This window comes from Ascidia mentula, chromosome 8 (genome assembly GCF_947561715.1).
Source record: "Ascidia mentula chromosome 8, kaAscMent1.1, whole genome shotgun sequence".
NCBI lineage: Eukaryota > Metazoa > Chordata > Ascidiacea > Phlebobranchia > Ascidiidae > Ascidia > Ascidia mentula.
Window position 1 is genome coordinate 11,035,982 of NC_138573.1, and position 27,968 is coordinate 11,063,949.

General features: G+C 35.1%; 4 protein-coding genes across 4 annotated transcripts; all 4 read right to left on the reverse strand.

Moving 5' to 3' along the window:
• Window positions 1-341: 341 nt before the first annotated feature.
• On the reverse strand, window positions 342-10,335 carry LOC145910330 (general vesicular transport factor p115-like). The gene is made up of 22 exons (XM_082997411.1): window positions 10,243-10,335; window positions 9,408-9,494; window positions 8,163-8,301; window positions 6,684-6,745; window positions 6,438-6,573; window positions 5,853-5,908; window positions 5,327-5,524; window positions 5,006-5,104; window positions 4,811-4,951; window positions 4,270-4,457; window positions 4,152-4,207; window positions 3,469-3,677; window positions 3,110-3,220; window positions 2,898-3,016; window positions 2,659-2,840; window positions 2,483-2,601; window positions 2,245-2,383; window positions 2,126-2,187; window positions 2,010-2,057; window positions 1,872-1,943; window positions 1,389-1,595; window positions 342-570 (listed from the first exon to the last, which is right to left on the reverse strand). The coding sequence occupies exons 1-22, from the start codon at window positions 10,303-10,305 to the stop codon at window positions 496-498; spliced, it is 2,568 nt and encodes an 855-aa protein (XP_082853537.1). The 5' UTR covers window positions 10,306-10,335; the 3' UTR covers window positions 342-495.
• Window positions 10,336-10,398: 63 nt separating this feature from the next.
• On the reverse strand, window positions 10,399-12,666 carry LOC145911938 (DNA helicase MCM9-like). The gene has a single exon (XM_082999369.1). It carries the CDS (start codon window positions 12,664-12,666, stop codon window positions 10,399-10,401), a length of 2,268 nt encoding a protein of 755 aa, XP_082855495.1.
• Window positions 12,667-17,974: 5,308 nt separating this feature from the next.
• LOC145910830 (uncharacterized) lies at window positions 17,975-22,659 on the reverse strand. Its single transcript, XM_082998038.1, has 14 exons — window positions 22,531-22,659; window positions 22,370-22,418; window positions 21,869-21,957; window positions 21,680-21,812; window positions 21,366-21,457; window positions 21,152-21,311; window positions 20,889-21,096; window positions 20,717-20,822; window positions 20,475-20,633; window positions 20,042-20,172; window positions 19,838-19,905; window positions 19,306-19,489; window positions 19,113-19,198; window positions 17,975-18,513 (listed from the first exon to the last, which is right to left on the reverse strand). Exons 1-14 carry the CDS (start codon window positions 22,603-22,605, stop codon window positions 18,410-18,412), a joined length of 1,644 nt encoding a protein of 547 aa, XP_082854164.1. The 5' UTR covers window positions 22,606-22,659; the 3' UTR covers window positions 17,975-18,409.
• Window positions 22,660-25,459: 2,800 nt separating this feature from the next.
• LOC145910831 (intelectin-1b-like) lies at window positions 25,460-27,779 on the reverse strand. The gene is made up of 8 exons (XM_082998039.1): window positions 27,600-27,779; window positions 27,429-27,535; window positions 27,204-27,360; window positions 26,887-26,978; window positions 26,671-26,830; window positions 26,074-26,248; window positions 25,933-26,012; window positions 25,460-25,707 (listed from the first exon to the last, which is right to left on the reverse strand). Exons 1-8 carry the CDS (start codon window positions 27,757-27,759, stop codon window positions 25,604-25,606), a joined length of 1,035 nt encoding a protein of 344 aa, XP_082854165.1. The 5' UTR covers window positions 27,760-27,779; the 3' UTR covers window positions 25,460-25,603.
• Window positions 27,780-27,968: the final 189 nt, after the last annotated feature.

A 27,968-nucleotide genomic window follows, 5' to 3' on the forward strand; every position in this document is an offset into this window, starting at 1 on the left:
TATAGATTCCACAAGGGCCCGGCCGCTTCAAGTCATATTATTAGGGTAAACTGGACCGCCACCATGCCCACCAACGAAATTAGATTTTTCGATGCTAATCTAAAGTATTGTTTTTAATCATGAAAGGCGTATCACTAGAGTTGAACTAGAAATTGTGGTCAGTTTTTTATTGTGTGAAAACAAATTTTTAGAACTGCCCTATCTCAAAATGTTTTGCTGGCTGCAGGTAAAGTACCTGTCCGTTTCTGGTTAATAACTTCATACTCCCCAAAGTCTTGCACCTGAATTTCACCTACACAATTTTTCAGTTTGCACAAAAATAACAGTCAAATAAATGGCTAGTTTTTTTCTATATTGCATACTTCCCATGAAATGGTTACAGCAGCCAAAAAGAAAATGAGCCACAATATTTCTCCAAACTATCATAAACAATTGATACTAAAGAAGCATTGTACATAATTGCACAATTTAACATTTTTTCCAACACCGAAATAATTATTCATTGTTTAAGAGGGTTTGATCATCATCTTCACTATTGTCTGTGTCAGCATTTTCTTCATCTTCAGATACCTTGAAGAAAACACAAGGAGAAACATTTACAACATGTAAATTTCACAATAAAGCTTTAAGCAGCAATTTTCTGTCAAATGCCAATTTTCCATACACACGATGGGTGAAACATCAAATGCATGTCTGGTAAGCCAGGCTAATTAATGTCATTGTTAGGGTGGCAATGTAGATAAAACACTTTTTCTCACCATGGCAGACAAGTAATGGGACAGGTCAAAGTTGAGAGAATTGGTACTACTACTATAACATATTGACATACAGACATATTAAATTAACAGATTCAAGTTACAACTTTTAAAAGATACAATGGCAACCAATGGGACAATCCATAAAGAAGATAACAAACTATCTACTTGTCTAAAGTTTAAAAAGGAGCACCTTTAATATTGGGTTTGAATTTGCAAACCTCATGTAAATTTAAACCATTGCTCAAAATAAAATTAAGAAAAAAATATCTACAAGTTGGAAATGCAAAAGGGTTTAGCATTATAATATCAGAAAACATAATATATGGCAAATAAAAAAGTACAATAATTACATAAAAAGGTCGCACCACCAGGAAAATTTTCCTGGTGTCATGAAATTCTCTAAAACTCAGATGTTCAGGTAATTGGATCACTAATGAATAATGACTCAAAACTAATAAAACAAAATTCGACCTTCAACGGAAAATTGCAAGCAATCAGCTATTGTTGCTAGAATTACTTTAAGTGTTGAATCACTCCATTTGCATTATGATGTTAAAAAATAACACAATGTTTAGTTTTTTGTTGTTGAAAGTTTTAAAAGAGTTATTTAGTTTAATTCTGCTTCATTACCTCAGCACCAAAGTTTTTAAGCATTTGCTTGTATTCTTTAATTTTTAGTTCTTGATCTGATAGCAAAATAAGCAAATCCTCTTGTTCTTTTCGTAAAGAGTCTGTATTCATAACCTGTTCTTGTATTTCAGCATTTTTTGCCAACTCTAGATCATTAATGTGGATTTGGAGTTCCTCAAAATCTTTTAATAATCGACATTTTTCAGCCTAAAAACAGTCATAAAAATAGGGCAAAATAACAATTGTTTTACCAGTAGTATAGCAATAATACTCAATTTAGTTTGCGACCCCGGAGGTTGACAAAGCATATTCATCCACCCATTTTTTTAAATTATGTATCATAAAACAGAAAATAACAGCAATTAGGTCTTTTGTAGACATTTCTTTGCATTTTTGCATGATTGACACTCATTAAGTTCGTGAAGTGTCAAATAAAACATAAACACACAAACCCCCACAAAAAAATTGAATACAAAGTAACACCTCTAAATTCTTGCAACGAGCTTCCAATTCATCCTTTTCTTTTTCAGCAATTTGACAGGTTTTGCAAAATTCCTGTCATTATAAAAAGCAGCAGGTTGTAAACCATATACACCTTTATTAGATAAATGTCATGCTTACCACATTGTCTTCCTCATTATGATTCATTGTCGAAGCATCTTCAGTTTTCTAGGAATTTGTGTGTTTAATTGTTTATTTTGACACAAAAACTAGCAATTAAAACATATTTTTTTTACCTTTTCATCCGGTTTTTCTATTTCATGCATTTCCTTTGTTGGTGGTTTTGCTTCATCTCCACCTATACAAGATATTTATGACCTCTTCCACAACACATTAGTATTTATTAAAGTCAAACCTTGCATTGTCTTTAGTAAATTGTATTGATCTTTAAGCTGCTGAACTTGGGAATCACGCTCCTGAATATGTTTGTTGCTTGCAACAAGGCTATTTTCCAGCTCATCACATCTTAGTTGCAGCGAGGCAACTTTTGTATCCTAACATGTAATTGTAACTATTAAAAGGGACACAGTTTTACATGTTAAGTAAGAATCCCAAAAACTTTTTTACTATCTTTGGACATAAATCAAGTATACCTGTTCTCTTATTAAAGTCTTGTATTCTGATATAATAGAATCATGTGCTTTTATGGCAGCCTTCACTTCCTCCTCTTTTTTTATGTCTTCCAGGTTGGAAACGGTTTTTACAATTCTGTCTGCACAAATAGTTTTTTTTAAACACAATAAATGTAAAAATCTGGCAGTAAATGTACCTTCCAAAGCTTTGAACAGCTTTGCAAAGGAGTGATCAAACAGTAGATTACTTGCTGTATCACTAGTCGGCTGATGTTTTTGTAGTGCTTTAGCATACAAATCATTTTGAGACACATATGATAAAGCATCGCAGAAATTCTCCACTCCAACACGAGAATCCACAAGTTCAATCAAAGATTCTCTTTAGACATATCATATTGATTAGTTCATGCCTTCGTACAGCAGAAACTTCACATACTTAGTATAAAGTGATATTGACCCATCGTTATCCAAAATGCATATCCCCAATAATAGGGTACACACTCCTTTCACCAAAAGATCATGATCAGTTCCGCTTACTACAAGTTGACTTAACAACTATGCATGGCATTTGAAAAGTTAAAAGGCAATACAGAGTTAAAAATTGTTTAATTACCAATACCACATAAAACAAAATTTTTCAGAGGATACAAATGAGACCGTAGATTCATCTTCAAGGAAATGTGAAATTGCTACTGGACATGCTGTCAACCAGCAACACAGCAAATTTAGTAAACCAATGCTAGTTTGTGGCTGACTGGCCTAAAACACAAGAGAATTTGGCTTCAGAAATCATTAACTTTGTAGAGCATGCACAACCCATGACCTGAAGTGCATTATTTGGTGTGGTCTACATAGTATTGTTTATAAACTTGTATGTAATATATATTAGTTAAAAATAGGGGATCTATTTTCAAAATATATATGGTCATGGCTAGGGATGTACCGAAAGTTCAGTTTGCTTTTTTGTTGGTAAAAAAAAGATGGTTTCATGAAAAAAAGACAGTTACCTGCTGCAGTATTCTGATTAACTGCTTTAACAGTGTTACTGGGGAGTTTCCAGGAGCAGTTGCAAGTTGAACTCGAAGAAGCTGGCATTTGGCTTTATTGTTGGATAGTAAAGCATGGGATAATGCAGTTGCTGCTAACCAATTGGACAATGAATCAGTTTGTGCAAACAATCCCCCACATAATAGCTGTCCTGATGACACATCATGAGCTAAACAAAAAACACAGTGGGGTGATCCTGCCTTGTCATACAATAGCATAAAACACTTCTGCATTGTCGTCCATACTCATTTAGCATATTTAATGTATGTTCAGTACAACTTGGTTAGTTCAAAGATGATATAGGTGTAATTTGCTTAAATTCAACACAGCCAAAAAAAGTGATTTCGACAGTTATGTGATACAAGCTACAATAATGATGATCAGACTATCTAAGTCATGATGTGATGTCGTAAAGAACACTGCATTGAAGCAAAAATATAACTTTCAGCAGATGTAATTGAAACATGGTGCACAAATACAAGGTAAAAGCAGCAAATCCAGATTACAAGATGCAAAAAGAACAACATTTATTAAGTTCCACTGTATATAACGATTAATTTAAAATCAAAAAGCTTCAGTATAGGAATTATACATCAATAGGTTTATTAGCATACAGCAAGTGTTTTATCCATAAGATTCTTACGTTCAAGAGATGAAGGAAGTAGTGTATCAATTATCTGAGTCTGTCCAGTTCCATTTCTGGTAAAAAAAACTCATTTTTGTGTTTATTTAAGAGAAAGGCAAACAAAAAAGGTACCTACTTGTAAACAAAACATTGAAAACAGTATAAAACTGCACATCTCAAGTGAAACGGCTGCTGGGAATTAACCATAGACATTAGAAGGACAACCAAAGCTGATCTTGGTGGATCCCAAGGTGCCATAACATGAGAAAATACCAGCTGATTTTCTTTGTTTCCCCTTATTACTTCCGATACTGTGTTTATGATCTTAACAAAGACATCACTTATCAATGTGGTTTCAACTATTAAACAAAAACTAGCAACACTGTTCCTGTGACAGAGGACTTCTCAAACTAAGGGTTTCTGACCCTATTTAGGCTCACCAAATGTTATTTCCAAAACAAATTTGCTTTTATAAGGGTAATTCTGTACTTTTAGTTGTTTACTAGGGGTCATACAGAAAGTCTCTTTAAAATAGAGAAACTTCTCATACAGTCCTGCTGTAACAAACTACAAAACCCAAGACATAGTGATTTATAAAATCTCAAAACAATATGTCAACGTCATGCATTATTAACATTCTAGCAAAATCCAGAGAATAGTGCACAACAAAATGATACCTCTGTGAGTACATCGGTAGGTACACCTGTAGCCATAAGCAATTCTGACAACTTGCCCAATACATTGCACTGCTGCATTGCCAATTGGCAAGATGACAGAAAATTTGAAGAATTAGAAGGAGAAACAAGGGTTCTTACTATCTTCAAAGAAAATACATGTTACAGAACTATTTTTTGCGTTAAAAAAAAAAATACCTTGAGCATTAGATGAATGTTGGCAATTTTCTGTGCAGACCACAAACTTTCAGAAGACATGTCAAAGAAAGGTGTCAGTTTTTGAACAAAAGTCCCCTCCTACAAAAATATTACAATTAAACAAGGCATTTGCATTGATGAGAATATTGTCAGGTGTACACAATGTCATCCTCAACTTTTTTTGTTTTTTAAAAAAATTAACAAAAACTTTAAATGCTGACACAATAATATCATTACTTTTCTACATAAAACAAATTACACAGAGAATGACAACATCTTATCATAAACAAACAAAGACAGTTTTTATCAAATAGCACAAACTTTAAAAAACTGCTGATTTGATGTGTTGTTTTTTAGAAGAAGAAGTAGTAACATCAGAGAATCCTCTACCACCACTCCTCCATCAGAAAACCCTTCCTCTGTGATGATTGTAAATATCGCTTCAAACCCATTTTCAAATGCAACTATCTTTTGGATATTTGCATTGTTTTGGGTAAGCTCAATTAAAGTCAACAAAGCCTAAAATGAGACTAACAATAATGTCATCTATTTAAATGCAAACATATTTAGTTTATTGAGTTTAGCTTGTTATAGTTAGTAGAGTTTCAACTCTTGGCTTAACTATTTTTTTAATTACTTTTTGTGTTTACTTTTATTTATTGCAATTATTTGAAATAAACTTGAAAAAAATTAACTTAAAAGTAAGAGAAATTGTCACAGCACACTTTAGTGTTGAACAAATAACAAACACTTAAGACAATTAACTTTTTTCTGTCAACATTTATCTTTATTTTTGAGAAACACAAAAAATGCCTACAAATTATGACAAAATCATTATGTGGTTTACCTCGTTTCGTATAATTTCTCTATTTTCATACAACAAATCCATAATTCTTGAAACTCCTACAAAACATACACAGAATGGTATAAGGTTGCTGAACTGAATTCGCTTGTAGACATGAATAAAAAATTTGTTAATTTTAGGGACTTAGAGAAAGGTTTTTTTTTCATATTATGATCTAGTTTAGTTGTCAAGAATGTTTTTTTTTTCAGAATACTTCATATTATTTTAAACTTTAACAATTTAAATATAATGATTCCATTGTAACAGCACCATCTGTTGTTACAGAGTGTACACCAAGATTTGAAGAACTTCAATACAACTTCAAAAATAGACTCAACAAAGATATTGTTTGACACTATGCACAGTGGTTATGAAACAGTAAATCACAGCAAATTTTAGTGACAGAAAGGATCTGAACAAGGTGTCAACAATAAAACATAGTTCTGTAAATATTTTTTAAACATTCCACAACAGATTAATAAAAATACAATATGCCTTGCAGCAACATAACATTCCACAACTGTTTCAAAAAAACATTGACCTCAAAGTATGTCACAAATTTAGTTGACATATATCTTTACTAATTACCCAATGGTTGAGCAAGAATAATGTGCTGAACAGCTGGTGGTTTTCCTCTTAATAATGATGTCAGCAATCGAATTGAAGCATATCGGATTGTGAACTCATATCTTTCTAGCATGTCAAGAACAAGCATCACATTGTCCTGTAAACATAAAAACTTCTTAACATTGTCAAAGTGATGGTTTCTTTGTATTGTCATGGCGCTTCTAAGTTAAGGAAATACCCATTTTCGTCTACTATATTTACACTTACCACATCATCAATAAACTTCTCAACAAATGATAGGGCGAATTCAGTTTGTACCACATCATCACCTAAAATAAAAAAACTGAGCTTAAAAGTAGCCATGAAAAAGTTAGTAAATTGTCAATAAAACAATGATCAAGAGTTTATGGCAGCAGGGTAAAGACAAAAAAAAATGCCTTGCATTAGATTTACCATAGATCAAGGTAATTACAATTTACTTTTGATTAGCACAGTGGTTAGTAAACAGGGATTGTGGTGTCATTACCAAAACAGAACTGGTGTTACTTTCACAACAACAGCATTTTCTGCAGTTACTTGTTTTTTTTAAACAGATCAAGCATTAAAAATACTGTTATTAAGACCACTGTGCTTTTAGAACAGATTATCCCACTTTTCCACACACTGCATGCAGCAGCCTTCATCAAGATGTAATGTGCAAAAAAACACAGCATGGTCAAATGTCATGACGCATGATTTTTTTCATAATAGGTGTATATCACCCATTTTTGCTCTTTGAAGATGAGACATGAAATGTTTACTTATAATCTATCGAGCTTTAGCATCCTTTTATCTTATGCAAAAAATTAGAAGTTGGCAACACAAAAATTTTAATTTCATCATGTAGTCCCAATGATTAGACTGTTGCTTAGCATGGTTGTTAAAAAGGTAACATGTCACCTTGTGTTTGATATGGGGAAGAAACGTTTTTCTAAAAACTCTGAATCTTCTGCTTTAATTTATGTCAGGAAAATACATGACATGAGCATGCTTCATGGAAATTTTTAAAGTTCCTAATTATTCTCAGCCTATGCTTCGAAGGCAGATATACCAACTGTATTGATTACTGTGTTAGCACATCTGTATTCATAAAAACCTTTCTTAATTCATGACCCCTCAATGATGTTTTATGTGAACTGTGCAGCATAATAAATAAATTGTTTTTATCTGGTCAACTCCTGTGACAAGGTTTGTTGGCTGGGCCTGTCAAGTTAGCAGTGTACACAAGGTCAGTGATTCCCAATTATCAAATATTCTGTGGGATGGTTTTCAGGGATCGTAAATGTATAATAGCGGCCTTCTCAAATTTACAAGTATTTACAATTCAAAGTTAATTTTGGTTTCTGATCTTTTCCACTTGTTATGTTACACACAATTGTGGCTAAATTATTCCTTTAAAAATATCTGAGCAGCCCCAACACATTGAAATATGCTAGTCTATGTAATGGTTTATGATAAAAAATCCGCAAAAATCACAATTTACCATGTCATACTATTTGCCAATTAATGCAAAGTTACTTGAATAATATTCAGTTACATTAAGTAATAACAGACAACAAAAGATACTTTTGCAACAATTTGATTTTTGATACAAAATTTATATTTGAATATATTTATTAGGGCACGACCTGACCACAGTGGGTGCTTTTATTATTTATTTTCTGTCCCAACAAAAATCGAACAATAATTAGGATTATTGAGTACTACCTTCTTCTTCTTCTTCTACAGTTGTCAAGTTAATCAATGTTTCTAAGGAAAACGAACAGACGTCTTCATCAGAAACATCAGATTTCAACAATTGGAGAACATGTGGCAAGGCCTGAGAACCAACTTCCAGCCTAAATTTCTGACAAATGGCAAACATGTTATTGTTAAAGATCTTAATCATAAATCAAGTTCGGAATAAGAAGATTTTGCTTTGACATGAGGCAAATGTTTTATAACAATGATTTCCTACACAAACAAACAAACAAACAAGTTGGCTTGTACAACATTCAGAGTTCACAAAAAATGTCAAAAGTATTGCTCCCATACTAAATCTTTACAATGGATTTTCAAGAGCAGTGTGTTTCTTTCCAAGAATTTTGCTAATTTGTGACTTTCATCAAAATAATGATGTCCAAAATGATTAAAAAAATTACAAATTAAAAACATTCAGCATCAAAAAGCAACATGCATCAAAAACCAACATCATTATTTGGACGGTAACCAACTTTGCATACACACAAAGGCTGTTCTTTATGCCGGATGGTAACTCTACATCCAGACAAAAAATGTTTTATTGGCAATATTTTCTCATAATGCAAACAGTCTTGAACAGTGGTACCATACCAAGTGCCATTGCTATTTTGAGGGGTGCTATGAGCTTTTCTTTATATTCAACAGGGAAATTATTTATCATAGCCTGTACCAGGGCTTTTTCGAGTCACAAACTTCCATTGTTACATTAAACACCATTGTTTTCATTTTGTGACATTCAACACATTTTTTGTTACTTGTGCTGGTTATTTGAAGGTTCATTCTTATTAACAGGAGTAGAGCAAATGTCAAACCAAAATTTTATTTTCCATTTATTATGCTTCGCATTTTAGCATTTCTGGAGGAAATTGTGTTTGTACAAACTAACACTTCAGGTAAATTGGAAATCAGTTTAGAACTAAAATTTAACACAAAAGGTTTTCACAAAATAGAACTACTGATGGTTTACCCAAATTCGTCGAATAAGAAGAGAATTAGCTAGTTGTGACCATTGCATTCAATGCAAATGTCTTCGGGTTCACCACTAGTTAGGGCAAACTGGTCTTAAATATTATAATTTAAAATAAGCCGAGCTAATTTCATTTAAACTCACAAAGGAATCTCTAACACAATTACAAAAATTGTTTAAAACATCCAGCCAATTTAACTCTAAATAGTTTCAATGAAACAATGCAAAGGAGGAATGCAGCTTACCTTGGACAATGCTTTTAATGCCCTAACAGAATCACGTCTATCCTCTAGTAAAGTGGCTGATGATATTCTTTCACATAGTCTTGTAACCTAAAAATTATTATTAGAAGTAAAGACAGAGTGATGATTTTACTTAACACACTTGCTAAAACCAGTTACAGGCATTTATAAGACTTTAATTTGAAAAAGGAAACCTTGATTGAAAGGAACATATGTAGTGTATCTAGGCTCATACAAAACTTGGCCAAGAAATATTTGTTCCACACCAGAAGCCTTTTCAAGTCAAAACAATAAAACTCAGTATTGTGTACATGCATATGTGTGCAATTGCAACAATCAACCTAGTTTCCAAAACAATCATTGAACATTTTTGGTAATGTTTTAATGATGAAAATCAAGCTATATGTGGGGCAACATAGAATTCAGCAATTAGAATTATAGCATAATACACTAATAATTAATTCCAGAATACAGTTCCGTTTTTTCCAAATTGGTTACATGAACAATACCACAACTTTTACATAACTGCTGTGTGTTCAGTTTGTTTGGCATGTCTACACCGCAAAATGTAGTCTTATTTGTTTGTGTACTAATTGTTTTATTTCATGCAATAATTGCAGAATAAAATTTTTGTTCACTCACTCACTCATTCAGTTTGTTTTGCATTGCACATATTTTGACTGGGAACAATGTTTTTTATTTGTGATCTATAGCAGTTGCAAAGCCTGTCTTGGTGTACGACTTTACAACTTATAAACAACTCGACTAAGAATAATTGTTACCACAAGATGATTGAAAAGAATGGCTAAATATATACATATTATTAACCATTTGTTACCGTTTCAGCTCCACTAGGTTGTACTTCTTCATTCCCTTTAACAAAAGACTTAAAATAGTTCATTGCAGGCCAATATACTAAAATTCTGCAAACCAAAAACAATATAACACATGTAATCATTGCTAAAATATTTCCTTGTGTAAAAAAAATTAAAATTCATAAGTCATCTATAACACTTTCGTCAAGTTTGAAAATTTTCGAAACCTTTGAATCATAGTATTGTTCTGAGTTTTCATTTTGAGAACTGCAACTTTTGTCAACAGCACTGTTTGCAGATTGGTACATTGCATTAAGAGAGTACTTTTCTTCAACATTTAAACTTCTCTTTTGAGTGAAAAAACTATCTGCTGTATCTGTGTTATGATTTGATTTTAATTTGTAAGAATCATTTTGATAATCTTTAATGTCATCAGAAAAATTTTTTGAAACAACCGCTGTTCCTAGTTGGCAACTTTGTTCAAACATAGCATCAACTTCCGACATCAAGGAGTTTAAATTTAAATGTTGTAATACCATTTTAGCATGTTTTTTATATTCCTCCTCAGGATTATTAGGAAAGCAGGAATGCAAAATACTACCAGTTGGCAGCAAAGAACAACCTTGCATGGATGACTCCATTACAGTAACAGTGGCAACAGCATCCAAAACAGTGACAGTTTCACGAAACATTAGGCGTGCATGAGCCTCAGATAAACGAATAAGACTTTCCAAAAGACGAATTGTTGTGCGAGCTTTGTTGCGATAATTTGACTGTCGATGTGCATGATAATATGCTTGTAATACTTGATCTGCCTCAGGACTTACTACTGGGTTTAGTTGGCGAATAACTCTAAAGTAAGCTTTCATTTGATCTAAACCCCAGAGTTCATTAAAGTCAGAACCAGGAAACCTTGCGTTGTCATGAAGCAAATAGTTGCAAACCATTTCATCCCATGTCAAATTTTTTGTATCCAACAGGACAATGACTACATCAAACCTGCTGAGCAATGGACTGGCAACAGCAATGTTCATGGACACACTTGATAAGTCATCATATTTGCCAAACTTGGGGTTTGTAGCTGCAAAAATGCTTGTTCTGGTATGTAACTTACTAACTAGCCCAGCTTTTGCCACACTTATTGTTTGTTGTTCCATAGCTTCATGTATTGCTGCTCTGTCATGATCTTTAATTGAAGAAAATTCATCAATACAACAAATTCCTCCGTCTGCTAACACCAATGCTCCAGCTTCCAAAGACCAATGAGGTCCATCTCTAATTGCACATACTGTTAATCCAGCAGCACTTGAACCCACACCAGTGGTAATAACAGAGCGTGGTGTTATTTGAGCCACATATTTTAAAAATTGGGACTTTCCCGTTCCAGGATCACCAACAAGAAGTAAATGACATTCACTTCGAACAGCAGATCCTGAGGAGCAAGTTCGTTGGACTCCACCTGCAAGCATTAATGCCACAGCCAGTTTTACCACATACAAGCCATACAGTTGAGGACAGAGAGAAGCTAAAATATGATTTCTTGCAGTCATTGGGCTGTGATTTTGTGCGGCCCAAAAGCATTCAAAGTCTCCATTTATGTCTATTGTGTTTGCATTTTTTTCCAAAAAACATTTTTCATTCCACACTTCAATATTGTTCGCTATGAGTGTCATTTCAACATCACAAACTTTGCCAACTGTTAAAGGGCTCCAACGACAGGCAACATATCCCACAACAATAATATCATCACCAGCTTTGCAACTATCCACTAAGTCATCTACCAAAATAACAGTTATAGATCTTGGTATTGTACCCATTGACAGTTTCTGCACCTGCTCTTGAATTTTCACTTCTTGGTAATCTTTGCATTTTTTACTAGGTCCATGATTTACCACAACAAACTTTCTTGACTTGCAATCCACTTCAACAGGGCACTGGTAGGGAATGGAAGGTTGATAACAAAGTTGAAAATCAGACTTTAATGTAAAAGTATTATTGCACTTCATACACATGTACTCCTTTTCATATTCCAGTATTTTTACAGAATTGGTTCTTATAACTGTACCTTCAACTGCCAATAAGCAACCTATGTCCCTTGATTTCGGAATGCGGTCTCGCCAGATTTCTGAACAAAGTGGCAGTTTTGTAAACCGCACATGAAGATTTGACTTTAACACCATATGACTTTTTAACATATGTCTAGAAAAAATATCTTGCATAACCACTTTTGCAGTGTTATCTATCAATGGTAAAGTTTCCTCAGGCTTAAAAAACAACAAGTCAGCCAATGTGGTATATTCTTGTAGCAGATCAGATGCATCGACATTCAAGGCATAATGCACATTTATATCTTCCTCAAGAAGAATCCTTATCAATTTTGGAACATAGTGGGAGTTGAGGTGTTTTTCAAAGGACAACAGTAATTTTTGTCTGGCAATTTGATCCATTTGATAGTGCAACAATTGCGTAACATGTATATATCTAAAATCTGGGTAAAGAAAGTCTAAAGGTAATAATTCGTAGTGGTGCAATCCTGTGAAAAATCTGGCATCTCCGAAATTTGTGCTTGGGAGTAATGCTGCAGAGCTACACGTTGTCACTTGTCACGTACTATTATACACAAGATGGAGTACAAGATCAGTTGACATAGTAAAAAGTAAGTGATATAGGTTGGTTGCATGTCCTAAATCGGTTCGATATAGCACGTGACCACAACAGCAATATTTTGCAGGGTGCGTTGCAAGAGAGTTTTGCACAATACACTTATTTCTGTTTGCAAAACAGTCTGTATAATTATTTGTTAATATATTTTAGGTGAAGGCTGATGTGATATGTATGACTTACACAGTTTCAATTTTCAACGTCATTTCCGCTGGTTGTTGCATAATATATTTAATATATAATATATATTCTACATAATATATTCTACAAAGAACTTTTGTTGCGGCTATTCTCGAGATTGATTTACAGGTTAATATAGCTTTCACCTATCACTACACTATATACTATACCTTTTTCACTGACGCCACACTTAAAATTCTACAAACATACATGACGTCATATTAGACAAAGTCCTGTAAATGTGTTCTTTTGGTATGGAGTTTAAATTTTGTTCAAATGTGGTAATGTCAAAAGTTTACCAAAACATTAAAGTTGTTTAAAACAAAAAACGTTCTGTTTTATTTACGCCGCGAAACACCGATGCACTGCCATAGACAACGTGAACATATGAGATTTTCTAAGTGCCATCTCGTCCCTTATTGTATGATTGACCCATTTTTAATTTTAAAGTGCATGTAACCATAGAATACTGTTTTAGTATTCTATGATGTAACATGGTCAAGGCAACTTTGCGTAAAACTAAAGATACATCTACAACAAGCATACTTCAAAAACTTTTCGGTTCTACGTCAACTAAAAAATGCAGAAAAGTGCACGAAAAATAGCGGCAACCAAAAATCGTATATCTTTTTCGCTGTAGGGAGTGTGACACCAAAGCGCTCGCGTCAAAAAATGCATTGTTTACATTGGAGAAGGCGCCTTATATTGCAGTTATCGAATAGTTTTAAACATAGGAGAATCCACAAATTACCTTAAAGTCCATATGACACGTAAAAATAAAACATGTTAATAATCAATCTAAGAGATGTTCATAACTTTAGAACGTTTTTGGCGAAAAAAGTAGCTAATCAAAGTCGCTGTGTAATAATAAAACAGTTACTGGGACAGGGTGTTCTTTTTGTTACAGCATTTATGATCGTTAACGTGATACATAAACTTTTGCAAACACGACAGAGACAAACCGTTAGTTTAGCGTTGTCGTTTTGTCCACTCACAGCAAAGGATATAAGTAGGTTAATTGAATTTTGAGGCTGGCAAAGACCGCTGAGAAAAAACGACCAAATTAGCTGATTATGCAACACAGTTATTCTGTCATAATACCACTTTTTGCCCGACAGTAGCGTTGCCTACGAGTGCGCGTCATAAATGATTTATTTAATTCGCCACGATCAACCACTAATGTATTTTTCGCAATATAGTTCATAACTAGAAATGTTGGAATCATCAAATTAAAGTCAACACAAAGGGGAGGTTAAAGTTATGACATCACATCCAAAATGGCGTCATGTAATGTCACTTAGCAAAGAAACGCACCATTCCCGTCTTATCGAAGTACAGAGTTATGTCGTTTCTGCTATACCCTATGGCAGCGGTGCACAACCTGCGGCCGTACGGCCGCATGCGGCCGCGGACGCTATTTTTTGCGGCCGTGCACATTTATATCAAAATGGTGACGTCATAAAACATCAATAGTATATCGGTGAATTGTTATGTACGCATGTACAGTTGTCGAAAAGCTAAACAGTGGAATCGCTCAGTCATGTCGCTGAAACGTAAAAGGTTGTTAAAACAAGAGAAAAGGGCGTTTAATCCCAAATGGGAAGTGAATTATTTTATGATGGAGACGTGAACCTAGCGTGCAAGAACAAGGCAGTCATTGAATAATTCGACATTTCATTACATTGTAATATACATAATTTGGCAAATGTAAATAATAAATAGTGCACATTTTTCAGGTATGGAATCATTTCCATTCCTTTCTTATATTGCTCACGTCAACTTGTCGTAATTATCAGGGGTATATCGTTGAAAAAGCAGTATATTCAGTGGCGGCCGTTAGCACACAGTAGTGTGTGTGTTGCGGCCGGCAATAGTAAAAAGGTTGTGCACCCCTGCCCTATGGTCTTCCGTTAATTAGGGACAAATAAGCCTTTGGTTTGTGACGTCACAATGACATATTTTTGTGTGATGCAAAACCCTGTCCTGACCTTTAAGGTAACGTAATCTGTGGATTCTCCTATGTTTGAAACTAATCGATATCTGCAAAAAAAGGCGCTTTCTCCTATCGAAACAATGCATTTTTTCGACGCAAGCGCCTTGTGTGATGTCCTTTTCTCCTCTTCGCAGTTACTTTTCGTGCAGTTTTCTACATTTTTGAGTTGACGTGGAACCGTAAAACTTTGGATATATGTTTGTTGTAGATGTACCTTTAGTTTTACGCAAAGTTGTCATGGCCGTGTCATACACTTTAAAGGTCAGGACAAGGTTTTACGTCATAAAAAATATGTCACTGTGACGTCACAAACCAGAGGCTTATTTCTTCCTGATTATCGAAAGACCAAAGGATATAGCAACAATGACACTACTCTGAACTTTGATACTCGCTCCAACCTTCCGCCAACCCTTAGAATTCCATCAACAAGAATTGGGTTAAGCTTTCCTAAAGCTCTCTTCTTCTTTGGCCAACAAACAGTTCCGTCCTTTGCCTTTGACACTGCAGCAATGACGCCTGGGAAACTGCGCCCCTGCACGTACTTCACGATCCCAAGCTCAGCAGCTTTGAGTTCGACGACAGTCACTTGACCAGTGGGCACTCTGTACTTCGACGGAAACCTATTGGCTAGCAACATCGACTTGTATCGGAGCATCCATACGACAGCCTTTTTTAGCCGATTCCAGGTCGAGTACTTGGCGATAAGTCGATCAGTGGGAGACTCTTTGGCGAGGAGACAAACAGTCTGAGCTTCCTTCTTTATTTGAAGAAACTCGATCGGCACGTTGGACTGGAGGTCTTGTATCAGGACTGACTTGATGTTGGGTTCGCGGCGATGGAAGACATTTAAATCATCTGGGTGGTGATCGTATAGCAAGTACTCTCCAGACCATCGCCCAAAGAATTGATCTGACACGTATTAGCCCTTGCGCCAATATGGGCGCACAAAACAGCAATCACTCGTGACGGTTGTGGACAACCTTCAGCACGTATTCGCTTTTAGCAGCACAATTATGTTGCTGAAACGAAGACAATTTTACTGCTGTTGCCCAAAAGACGTTTAAACGATTCTATTCTTCAAGCTATCAAACGACTAAAAGCGACGCCATACAACGTCGTTGTTTCTACCGTTGCCCGAAGCCGCTCCAAAGCGAACAACAGTTTACGCCACGAAAGAAACTGTGTTCAAAGCCGCATGACCTGAAGGTCTGCTATACATTTAAATAGTTCTGCTATACTGCTGGAGGTCTGCTATACGTTTAAAGAGCGAAAGGTTTGTGTTTCCGGTGTCTTGAAGTGGGACACATGGTTGTCGATTGTGGCAGTAAGATGGTCTGCCGTGATCAAGGGTGTGGAAGTGCAAACCATCATGTGCTGCTGCACGATCCGGCAAGACACCGACCGACAGACACACCTTCGGGGGACAAAATTGAAACTGACTCGACGTGTGTGACGCAGTTGCTTGAATGCCGTGGGCTATCATGGTGGCGACAGGCAGACGCACCTTCGGGGGACTCATTGTCCACATGGTTGGACATTGTTTCGGAAATTGAGACATACATGTGCTCTGCTGGACATTGGTTCGGACAAAACCTTTTGTGAGAAGCGGCTGGTTGACATGTTGGATGTTGGGGTAGAAGTCGAACCAGTTCGTATGAAGCTCGGGTCGATCATAGGTGCAAAGGAGCTGAACACCGTGTAAGTCTTCATGTCAAAACTGCCCTTGATGGGAGGAGAGGAGTCAAATTACCGGATGTGACGCTGCTTGAAGAATTTTCTGTTCCCCCGGAACACATTCCCAAGTTGGGAACATCTGTTCGTCCCATGGTACAGACTACTTGGTTCATCTATGTTTAGAGAGTAGGTTCTCTTTTTGATCCGGAGTACCCGGAACCTGTCAAAACGCCTCTACGTTGGTTGCTAACAGGCTATGCACCACAGAAAAACTACAATGGAGGTAGTTTTCTGTTGCACGGAATTAAGCAGTTTAATCCCTGTAATTGTGGACGTCATCGTGACCGATGATGGTGAGATTTGCCAAGTGGTGATTTTGGGATGTTGAATCGTTTCTTCAGTGGCTCCTGAGCAACAAGGAAGCAATGTTGTTTGGAATGAAGTTTTCAGCAGAGGACGTCATTGCATATGACATCATGACCAAACAACGAACATAAAGGATGGACATTACCAGTTGCCACTGTTGTGGAGAAATTCGGCAGATATGCTTCCCGAAACTTTGAAAATGGCACAGAAACGATTGTGATGCAAGTTTGAGTAAAAAGTGTGTTCAACAGATACGAATACTTCTGAAAAAGGGTTATGGCAGGTTCCAGAAGAGGAAATTAATCGGTCGGAAATGGTACATCCCGCGCCACGTTACACAGAAATAGAGTAAATTTGACTGTAATCTATACCGGGATTCTTAAAAAGTGTGTCGCGGCACACTACAGGTATGCTGCAAAGGTTTTAATAATCCTAAATAACAATAATTGATGAAAACGTTTGCATATGTGCTAAAATTGGAAATTTTAGGAAGGCAGTACAAATTACAAGACCTCCAGTGATATCACCAGCAGGTCCGGACGCATAAGCACATTACACCGATGTGGGCAATTGGGCCCAGCACATGAAAAGGGGCCTTACAGTTTACCAGGAATATCAAAAAAATTAAATCTTTAAATTATGGTTTCGAAAATTGTAATTGCTTGTTTTCGTGGAAATGCAGGGCCCCGTATTTCCAGGACCGGGCTTGCTACCATTGTAAGCCAGTCACATTCGACCGATTTTTTTTGCACAGCTTTATATGAACCCATTTTTTTATTCGAAATGAACACTGTTAAAAAAATAATGGTCTGAGATCGTTGTTAGATGGCGCGAAACTGATGCGCGGATAAAAATATGTGCAGGCTACATACATAGGCCTTCTGTACATATTTTATCCTAAAGTACATCAACTAATCGTTAAGCGCAATTTGCAAACAATATAGGCCAAGCTTTTGTTACAGTAAAACTTTGATTCATTGCCGTTTACTTGTGTTATTACCACGCGATAATTACTCATTTGTTCAACATGGCTTTCAGGCAGGTAAAACTGCTATAAGCAAAAGCAAGTATGGCAATATGAAAATAAAGGAAGTTGTCACTTGTTAGCAAGACTTGGATATACTTTGATCTTTATACTCGATCTTTATACTTAAAACTTGAATGTGGATAAACACAAGTTTGTTAGGTTAGTTTGACGTATATTACGAATAACAATGGAGTTTAATCGCCGCTTGTCCACTTCTGCCGATATACGAGTAACCAATAATACTATAGGCTATACATTCAAATAGATACGATGGAAAGCGACAAATGCATTACTTTGTAAATATTAAGATTGTTGAATGAATATCATTTAGAGACTTTCCAGTTGCAGTTGGCAGATTTTGACTTTTTGTCTCACCCTTTGATCCTTCCCAACCTGCAGTACAAAATGTTAAAAGAAGAGGCAACATTATAGAATTTAATAATTTGTGATAAATCATAACAATAAACTGTTACAATATTATCACTTCATTACCAAACAAGGAACAGTTCCATTCACGTATATTAGTTATGGCTAGAATCTGGATGGAAGAAATCGGGAAAACTCTTAATAGTAATTTACATGCAATTTTGTGCAGCAGTCTAATGTATTCCATACTAGAAGAAAGCTTGCAACACGACTGCCCTTGAAATAATTTATTAATTTTGGAGACAAATGAAGGATTATCAAAAATTGTGGTAGGCTAAGTGATATATAAATAATGACAAGATTTTGAAATGGTAGTTTGTTTTAATTTTGTTTAATTTTCTAGTTTTTTGGTTTAAATTTGGCATAAAAAATTTGCCAGTTCCAATGAGATGAAGAGATGATGTGGTCGGAATGTTTTTTCAAAAAAAGTACGAAGATAATCTGTATCAAACAATAGACCGAAAGGAATGGAGCTGAACGATTTAACTATTTCAGATGTTGCAAGGAAAAAATGATTTAATGACCAAACAATGCATGTTTACCCACTACAACCATATCAGCGTTACCTGCAAAGTCTCCGCATTGGTCAATCAAAGTAGGCCCAGTATTTATACCACCTACGCAAAACTGGTCTGGGTAGTTGGAAGTTGTCCTGAAATTGTACAACATGTTTGTATTTTAAATCGATATTTACATTTTTTTAATAATTTTAACATTTTTATGCCAGGAAAATACTGTTAGTTTGTGTTGGAAACTTACTTTACACCTGGACACAATGCATTTGGGTAGCCAGCAGTATTAAATGCCCGAAACTGCAAGTAACCGGCTTCTGTAAAATTTTGCTGCAGTGTTGGTACACTGCTTCGTAAATTGGAAGGGCTGCCTTTTGTAAAGTTCACAGGAACAACAACTTGTTTGTGGGAGTAATCGAACTCAAATGCAACTAGAAGCAGAAGAAAAATTTAAACGCGTCAAACAGCAGAAGTTGTGGTGAAATTTATGGATATGTTTATTGTACTACTAAAACCAAAGTACGATGTAGTAACAAATCAATCCTTCTCGAGAGATTTGTGCAACTTTACACTACAGTTGTAAAAACTATATTAAATTAATTCAGAAGTTGCAACCAGTAAAACTTGCCCAGAAACACATTTAGGCTAACTGTCATCTAAACATCTATCGACCCAGAGTAAAAGGTCCAACGGACCGGGTTTGTCCCGTGGGTCGTAGTTGGCCTATGTTTGGTGCATTTTGTGTCCATGTTTTGTTCAAGTAGGCTAATATTACGTACCTGTTGTATTCATTATTATTTTCAGCACTTCCTCCACCTGGGTTTTTGTCACGGCCACACCCTTTTTTCTGCACAAAACTGTTCCATTGAAATGAAGTAAGTCCAAACAAAATGCAAAGAAGCTTATAGTAAAGATCAAGTTCTAAATATCATTGTACAATCTTTTTTTTTTCTCAATAATTTATTTTAGCCTAGTTACATTACCGTGATAGAAGGGTGTAACCAATGAAAACATTTTTCATTGGTCCATGAAATCGCATTATATTGCGCGCCCGGTGAGTAGTATTAGACCAGGAAATTGCTTCAACTTTTCTTGGCGCAGTAGACTTCCATTTCTATTTTTAATTTAATTTTTTTACAAAAATCTATTGTGTTAAAGCGAAAAGAATGTCGTTTCCGCATGTGAATGCACTTTCTGTTTAGGTGAGCTCAAGGTCAGAGCCTTAATCGTACAAAGCTTTTGTTATTCAAAAACAAGAAAATAAACAAAATTTTCACAAGGCGTTCCGCACAATTGAGTAACATTTTAATTGGTATTTAAGTTAGTAGTTGATCAAAATTTGTTTATAAATTAGACTCCTTTATGATAAAAAAGTTACATTGTTTTTGCATTTTGTAACCCCACAAAATACCTTACTTTGTCTGAAATGAAAAAAAACACCTCGCAAACGGATGGGTCAGAGGCGTTAAACACATTAAATGCCCTGTACATTGACTTGGTAGTTCCAAATGAAAAATCCTTTTCTTCGTATGTGGAATAATTTCCCCTTCCATCGGCCCCATAATTTGATGTGACCTAATATGGATCGAGTTGTGTTTAGAAGATCAGCATTTCCACCACTTCAAACTTTTAATTAATACTAAATTTTGCCAGCTAACCTGGAACTCAAAGTATTGATTCGCCGTAGTCATGTTGCCTATCCAAGATAAAGCCATGAACGGGTACATTTGTGCACTAGACACTTCTACACCCTGGCCAAACAAGCTGAAAAAAAAAACGAATGAAACTGTTTAAAATAAGGTACAATAATACAGACATCGATAAACTTACAAGTATGTTCCACCGTATACCATACTTGTAAAATTTGTGGCAGCACTTCGAAAAGAAACTTTATTTCCACCATCATACATGTCCCCACCGCCGTCGCTTATACGTGTTGGATTACGGCGTACATCATATCTATAATTGTTCCAGTTTTCAATTCCCGAAACAATTTTTGTACGATTTAATAATTCCAATAGACCTTTAATTCCACCTTCTAAAAGGAAACACATTAGGCTAAAAGCAAACGAGTAAAAAAAATTAAAAATTACCAGCTTTTCTCATAGGCACATGTTTTGAATAGAGAGTGTAGAGTGTTGATCCATATTTTTTCAAAAAATCGTTGGTGGTGTAGTACTTGTAATATGCACGACTACTTAGATCGGACACCCGTATGTCATTGGGAACATGCCACACCATCACATTTGATGCCTTTAAAAAGTGTCTTGTTACAATATGCTAAAATTGAGTTGTTATTTTTTTTACCTTTGTGGTGTAATATGCTGCATTTTTAAAATCGGCAGTGGTAATAGCGTCAACTCGGCCAAAAGTATTTCTGTTTTCCCAGTTTCCAGAACCTTTTACACAAAATATTTAGTTTTTTTTTAATTTTTAATTGCAAATGACATTTTACACAATTTTAATAAAAACTGTTTATGCTTTTTGCAAACTATGTTTTAACGAAAAAAATAGCGTTTTAACATGAGATTCCAAATGTTGTAAATGGTTTTATTTGCGTCAGACATGGAAACGTTATTAGAAATGGTTAAATAAACTTTAGTACTGTTACTTCGGCTTACTCAAATATCCTTCGGATGTTTCCTGTTCGCTAGACCATTTGTCTCCGATGGTACACTTTCCGTTTATGTTGTTTTCGTGAATCGATGCCACTAAAGTCCATCCTCCACCGTTTGTCTCCATGTCACAGTATGTCTAATAGAGTTGGTTTGTTTAGGAATAAAATAAAATAATTTTCTATAATTACGCACATAAAATGGAAGTACTTGGGAATTGGGCTGAATTTTATACAAACCATTAGTTTTCTTTGCAAGAAGTTTGCATGAAGTTGGATATTTATCTGCAAAACAGCAATTAAAAAGTCGCATGACCTATTCTAAATTTCCACACGATTTGGTTACGTAAAAAAAATCATTTCCTGTTCGTGAGGAAGACAGACGTCAACGCAGTCGTTTTTTTTAATTGATTTATGATCGTCTGACCCATTTTTCTTGGAATACTTGTGTTATTATTACAAAATCTAAACGTTCTGCTTCATATATGATGAAACTCCCCATATCTGTTTTTTCTCTGATACTTGTGCCGACATATTTCTTTTTCAAAGAATTAATACTATTAGCATTTAGTCTTTACCCTTGGTTTTAAATAGTTAAGTATCAGTTAAGTAAAATAAAAACAACTTATATGTAAGGAAGTGCTTTAACTAAATTCAGTTCTACGGTTGTTTTTTTGATATTTTGAAAAAATCAAACCTTTTGTCAAAGGTCTTGTATCAAACATTTTTCCGTTTTTTGTTTTGTCCTAAAAAATATAAATACTTTATCAACATTAGACAAAAGTTTCATCAAATTCTACAAATATTTGAAACTTTTTGTCTCTTTCACAATTTTTTTTCTGTAAGTAGTTCTCTTACCTCTGAAATAATTGCAATGATAATTGCAATAAATGCCAACAGCAATGAAATAAACGATATTGCTTTCCACAACATTTCTCAACTTTTTAAATGCTTAGATTACAACCGCAACCTCTCACAAATACCCACAAGCAACAACAAGACAGCACTAAATCTTGTAAAGCGATCTGCTTTCGTGCGACGTCACAATTAGGATTTCTTTTTTTCTGCAAGCAGGAAACAAAGTGTTTTATGTTTTTACAATCTTCATGGAACAATTGGTAAGACTAGAGATTAAATTTAAATTTAAGTCTCATTTATTATTGAACAAAATTAACGGTATCGCTGAAACCGCTTTATGGGGCACCTTGGTGAAATAAAGAAAATATACCTATTTTGCTGGCATGATCGTCGTAAGTCCCCAAAGCTGCACCGATGATTTCTAGTAGATCGAAACAGTGCAAATAGTAGTTGGAAACAATTAAATTAAGGTTTTACGGATCTGTCATGCACGACTTTAAATATAAGACACGTAAAATTCAAGAAATCTTCTATAAGATGCATGCATACAATATATGCAGCTTTTTTAACTACCACACGAAAGTAGTTATATTTTTTTTACAATAACACGCCATCTAAATTATTACAAAAAGCAATTTTTTTTACCAGAGAATTGATAATCACTGCAAATCTTGAAAAAAGGAAAGGGGTAATATTTTAAACTTTTTCGATTCAAGATTCGCGATCCCATGCTTTACCACACTGAGATCACATAGAGGCAAATAAGACAAGGCGTGTCTTTGTATTTGTTTGGGATTTACGGGATGAACGAGGAACTTGTCCTAAGGTTGGCCAACGTACGGAATGTTCCAGCACCTAGCGGTAAATAATATCAACAAATCATATGTCCCTTGATATTGCCTGAAACGTAATTGGTGGTGCTTTATTTTCACATATAACATTTTGTGGCTACCTCATTGATTTTTTTCGACGAGCCTAAAATAAAGCACTGGAAATGCACTCCTATGTAATGTTGGATAAGTATGGGCTACACTTACCCAACACTGGTCCACAATTCTTTTCCTCGGCTCCAGTTTTATCCTCAACATGGAAGTGTGAGGAGGAATTCTCGTCTATGATGGTCATAAATTCAAGAATCGAAAACAAAAGTGATTTTTGTTGTACTGTATGTGAGACTACGCCACACATCGACCAACTTGTAGATAATTTAGATTGTAATATGTTTAATTGGAAAACAAGAAATTCTACATATACATTTATTTACAGATACATCAAATAGGTTGCCAATATCTACGTGCGTTTGTTATTATCAATGCCAGCAGTAAGCTATTTACAAGAACTACATTCTTAAGCAAAGTTGATTGGCAGTGAAACTGCTTGTTATGTTTTTATAGTGTCGCGACACGCAAATAATTAAATATTTTGCACCTATGTTTGACGTAATATGTTTTGACTATTTTATTCCCTCTATTTTAATGCCGTTCAAGCGCGATAATTACTGAAGACAGCTCCTCAGTGGGCAAGATCTGGCAAAATTATGTTCTGCGAAGAAGTTGGATATAACATGAAAAATATCATTCTCTTTGTAGTACAAGACAACTCCTGGTATGGACTTCCCACCAACATTTTGTATAAACGGACAAAAAGTAGTTGGGAGTCTTGTGGATGTAACCTTCCTCTGGAATTTTGTGGAATTCTTGAAATCCCACCAAATTGTTTCAAGCAACTAAATACAATTGCCAAACGTGATTTAAGCACAAAATAAAAATTAGATCCCAACATAGCATTTTTTGTTACCCAATTGCTCAAAACTATTTAAATACTTCATTGAAAAGTTTCCGCCCACATCGCATATCAGAACCTTCACTTATGACGTCACTCTTTGCGTCTTATCAATTAGAGCAATTTCTAACAAAGTTGGACACTGGTAAATAGGGTTTCATTATGACTTCAATGTTTTGATATGAACTTCTTGCTATAAATGTCACTCATACATCGTAACGTATTACTAGGCCTACAGTCACATATATTTGCGCTTCGCGTAGTAGAACGAGTTTATAGCATAGCCGTAATTTTCTTGCCACATAAGGTGATTCCTTCACCCATTTTGACATAATATCCCCGATTTACGTCAAAACTCATCCTGCATGTTGAAGTGGCACATGATTGGAATAAAGGGAATGCTGTAAAGTGGAACCATATCTTTTTTTTTGTTACTAGTGAGTACTTTATATAGAAATACTCTTTTGGAGAGTTCAGACCACGAAGTATTGTTTGGTGCATGCTAGATCATAACATTGGATGCCTAAACATATGACAACGTAAATCACTTAAAACTGAAAAAATACCGAATTGAAAAATAAAGAACAAAGCCTACTTGAATACTACCTTTAAAAATTTTCTTTCACGTTGCAAATCAGAACCATAACATGTGACGTCACACTTTGCGTCTTGTCGACTTTACCAATTTCTAACAAAGTTGGACACTGAGAAAGAGGGTTTTTGCCATGATGTCAATAATGTCATATAAACTTTTTACTATGAATGTCACTCATACATTCTAACGCATAACTAGGCCTGTAGTCACAAATTTCTGCGTTTTCTGCTTTGTACGACGAGTCATAGGTTCTTGGTTTGTGAAGATTCATCCACATGTCTATATGTGAGGAAACCAAAAAATAAACGCCAAACAGACAAACATATGTTTTTTGTTGACGGTTACTGCTGTCTTTTTTTGTCGTTTTCTTTGCAAAAAGCAGCGTTCTTGATCTGTCTTTAAATTACAGTAGACATATATATAAATTGAGGTTAGCTTTATTTGTTTGCGTACGACTTGATATTATGGAACAATTTTTAAAATGCAGTTAACATGTTATGAACAAAATTAGTGATAAACCTATATGCGCAAAAGCGTGAATTTGGAAACCCCAAGTTACAAAACAACACTAGGCATTTGACCCTGTTCCATTTCCTCAAAATGTCTGTTAAAAATTCTGAGAAATTTTAAATACAGGAAAACGAAAGGTTTTAATAAACTGAAAAGAATTAAAACGTTTCGCAGCGTCAAACGTTGTTACTTCGTAAATATAAAAAGACTTGATGAAATGTCATCTCCAGCTCTACTATCGTTTGTAGGTGAACGCAAAGAAAGAACTTTTGATGCAGTTGCACCCCATCCTAAATAAAGAATATTTTGGAACCAGTGTTGTCATCATAAAACAAAAAATGGAGCCAATATGAGTTGGGTTGCCACACCTAAAAACCGTTGCCTAATTCTACGCCTTAAATGCTACTATTAAATGTTAACTCGATGTTCAAGAAAGTTTGCACCACATCAATGAATAATGCTAAGTTTAATTAAAAAGTCCAGTTGTAGTAAAAGTAAATTGTTTCTGCTTTTACCTGCGAAATCTCCGCACACACTTCTACTGCGAGTCCTTCCACTTCCAACGCAAACTCGTGCGGAGTCACCATCTGGCATTCTAACAGTAACAGTTCATTGTGATATTAAATAATGAAAAAAATTGACGAATAATTACATACTTAACAGCAGGACATAATGCATAAGCGAACCCTTGTTCATCAAATGCACGAAACTGCAAAAAACCGGGTGTGACATTACTTTGTTGATTGCCTGGTATTTTGGAGCGGACGTAAGAATTATTTCCAACCAAGTAGGTTATAGGAGGTGCAATTAGATTAAAATATCTGAAAGACCCTAAAAATAATAAAAAAGGTTTGCAAGCAGAGAAAATACAAAGTGAACTTCAGAAACAATTAGGCAAACGTTTACTTTAAATTGCGTGAAACTAGTAAAAAGTAAATGATTAGTTCGTGACTTTCGTTTTGTGGCATATGTAAGCACTGTGACGCAAAGTAATGTGAAATGCAACATTTACCTCTGTTATTTCATCATATTATTATAGTCCAGAGTAAACAAGCTAGATAAGCGAGAATACAAACGTGTTGATCACGTCGCTTGCGACAACTGAACAACAAACTTTTGCGCCCACTTTGCAGGGCAAAATAAAATATGCGTTGTAGTCGACATGTACATATTAGGAAGTAATTTTCTTGCCACATAACGTGATTCTCTCAACCGTTTTGACAAAATATCTCCGATTTACTATAAAACTCCACCTGCATGTTGAAGTGGCACATGATTGGAATAAAGGGATTGTAAAGTGGAACCGTATTTTTTTAGAAAGTTGTTGCTTGTATAGTACTTCAGAAATACTCTTTTGGAGAGTTCAGACAACGGAGTATCGTTTGGTACATGCCAGATCATAACATTGGATGCCTAAACATATATGATAACGTAAATCAATCAAAACTGAAGTATTAGGAACGCATTACCTTCACAGAGTAGTAAGCTGGATTCTTGTAATCATCGTAGGAAAGATCTGACACCTTTCCAAACACATTTAAATTTTGCCAATTTTGTGAACCTGCAGAAAAATTGTGGTTGAATCTTGAGGTATTGAATAGAAACTTTGTAGCCTAGTTTGCTTACGTTACGTTAAGAATTTTGAAAAAGCAGCTAAGCAACAACGTTGGGTTGAAAAACAGAAACAAAAGAAGAACAGCAATATAAATTAAAGTTCTGGCCAGAAGTAACCTGAACAAAAATCTGAGTGGCAGAAAAACAAAATTTAAATTTGCAATACGCCTACCTGAGTAATTTCCAGGTCGCCTTCGTCTCGCAAACATTGTTGAACCTTGTTCACTCGACCATTTGTCCCCTGCTGTGCATTTTCCGTTGATGTTATTTTCATGCACTGCAGCGACAAGCGTCCAACCACCACCAGCTGACTTCATATCACAATATACCTTTAAAATATGAAAACGTAAGACATTTTCGTCCACGAAAGAGTTTTGTGGACATTTAAACGTCTAACCGGAAATTCTGGAATCATCGAATCGGGTTGAATAATGTACAAGCCGTTGTCTGTTGCCTTGACGTCTTTGCATGATCCTGGAAAAAGTTGTTTTGCCTTGAGTTCATCTGAAAAGACGTAAATCGTTGCAGTTAAACCTATATTTCGAAAAAAATATTAAAATACACTAACTGTATCCAGCATTTGTGACGATGTTATGTAGGCCCAAGGTGATCGCTATCAAACTTAAAGCCAATGATAAAATAATTACTGCTTTCCACAAGGTGGTGTCAAACTTGTCGCCTGATTTCAAATCTGACTTGTCTGAAATGTTCTGTACACATGGTGACATTTTAGATAAGCTTAATTTCAACCCTTGAAATAAAAAAATACAAATTAATATTTATAGGCCTACCCTTTTTAACAGAGCCTAAAAACATTGCTCCGAAACTTACGCTCGTGACACAACTCAGCCTAGATAGTTGCCGTCATTTGCATGCATATCAAAAATCAAATTTTTCAGACACACATTAAAATTTGACGTAAGTGTAATTACTTAAA

Coding starts and splice junctions, on each gene's coding strand:
- LOC145910831 (XM_082998039.1), bottom strand. CDS start 27,759: ATGTCACCATGTGTACAGAACATTTCAGACAAGTCAGATTTGAAATCA. Junction 27,361..27,428: donor CGATGATTCCAGAATTTCCG/GTTAGACGTTTA, acceptor CATATTTTAAAG/GTATATTGTGATATGAAGTC. Junction 25,708..25,932: donor TGTGTGCGGAGATTTCGCAG/GTAAAAGCAGAA, acceptor TTCTTTATTTAG/GATGGGGTGCAACTGCATCA.
- LOC145911938 (XM_082999369.1), bottom strand. CDS start 12,666: ATGGATCAAATTGCCAGACAAAAATTACTGTTGTCCTTTGAAAAACAC.
- LOC145910330 (XM_082997411.1), bottom strand. CDS start 10,305: ATGAACTATTTTAAGTCTTTTGTTAAAGGGAATGAAGAAGTACAACCT. Junction 6,574..6,683: donor AGAAGTTTATTGATGATGTG/GTAAGTGTAAAT, acceptor TTATGTTTACAG/GACAATGTGATGCTTGTTCT. Junction 3,678..4,151: donor ACTTCCTTCATCTCTTGAAC/GTAAGAATCTTA, acceptor TTTTTTGTTTAG/CTCATGATGTGTCATCAGGA.
- LOC145910830 (XM_082998038.1), bottom strand. CDS start 22,605: ATGTTGTGGAAAGCAATATCGTTTATTTCATTGCTGTTGGCATTTATT. Junction 21,458..21,679: donor AACATCCGAAGGATATTTGA/GTAAGCCGAAGT, acceptor TTTGTGTAAAAG/GTTCTGGAAACTGGGAAAAC. Junction 19,199..19,305: donor GCATTGTGTCCAGGTGTAAA/GTAAGTTTCCAA, acceptor GTACAATTTCAG/GACAACTTCCAACTACCCAG.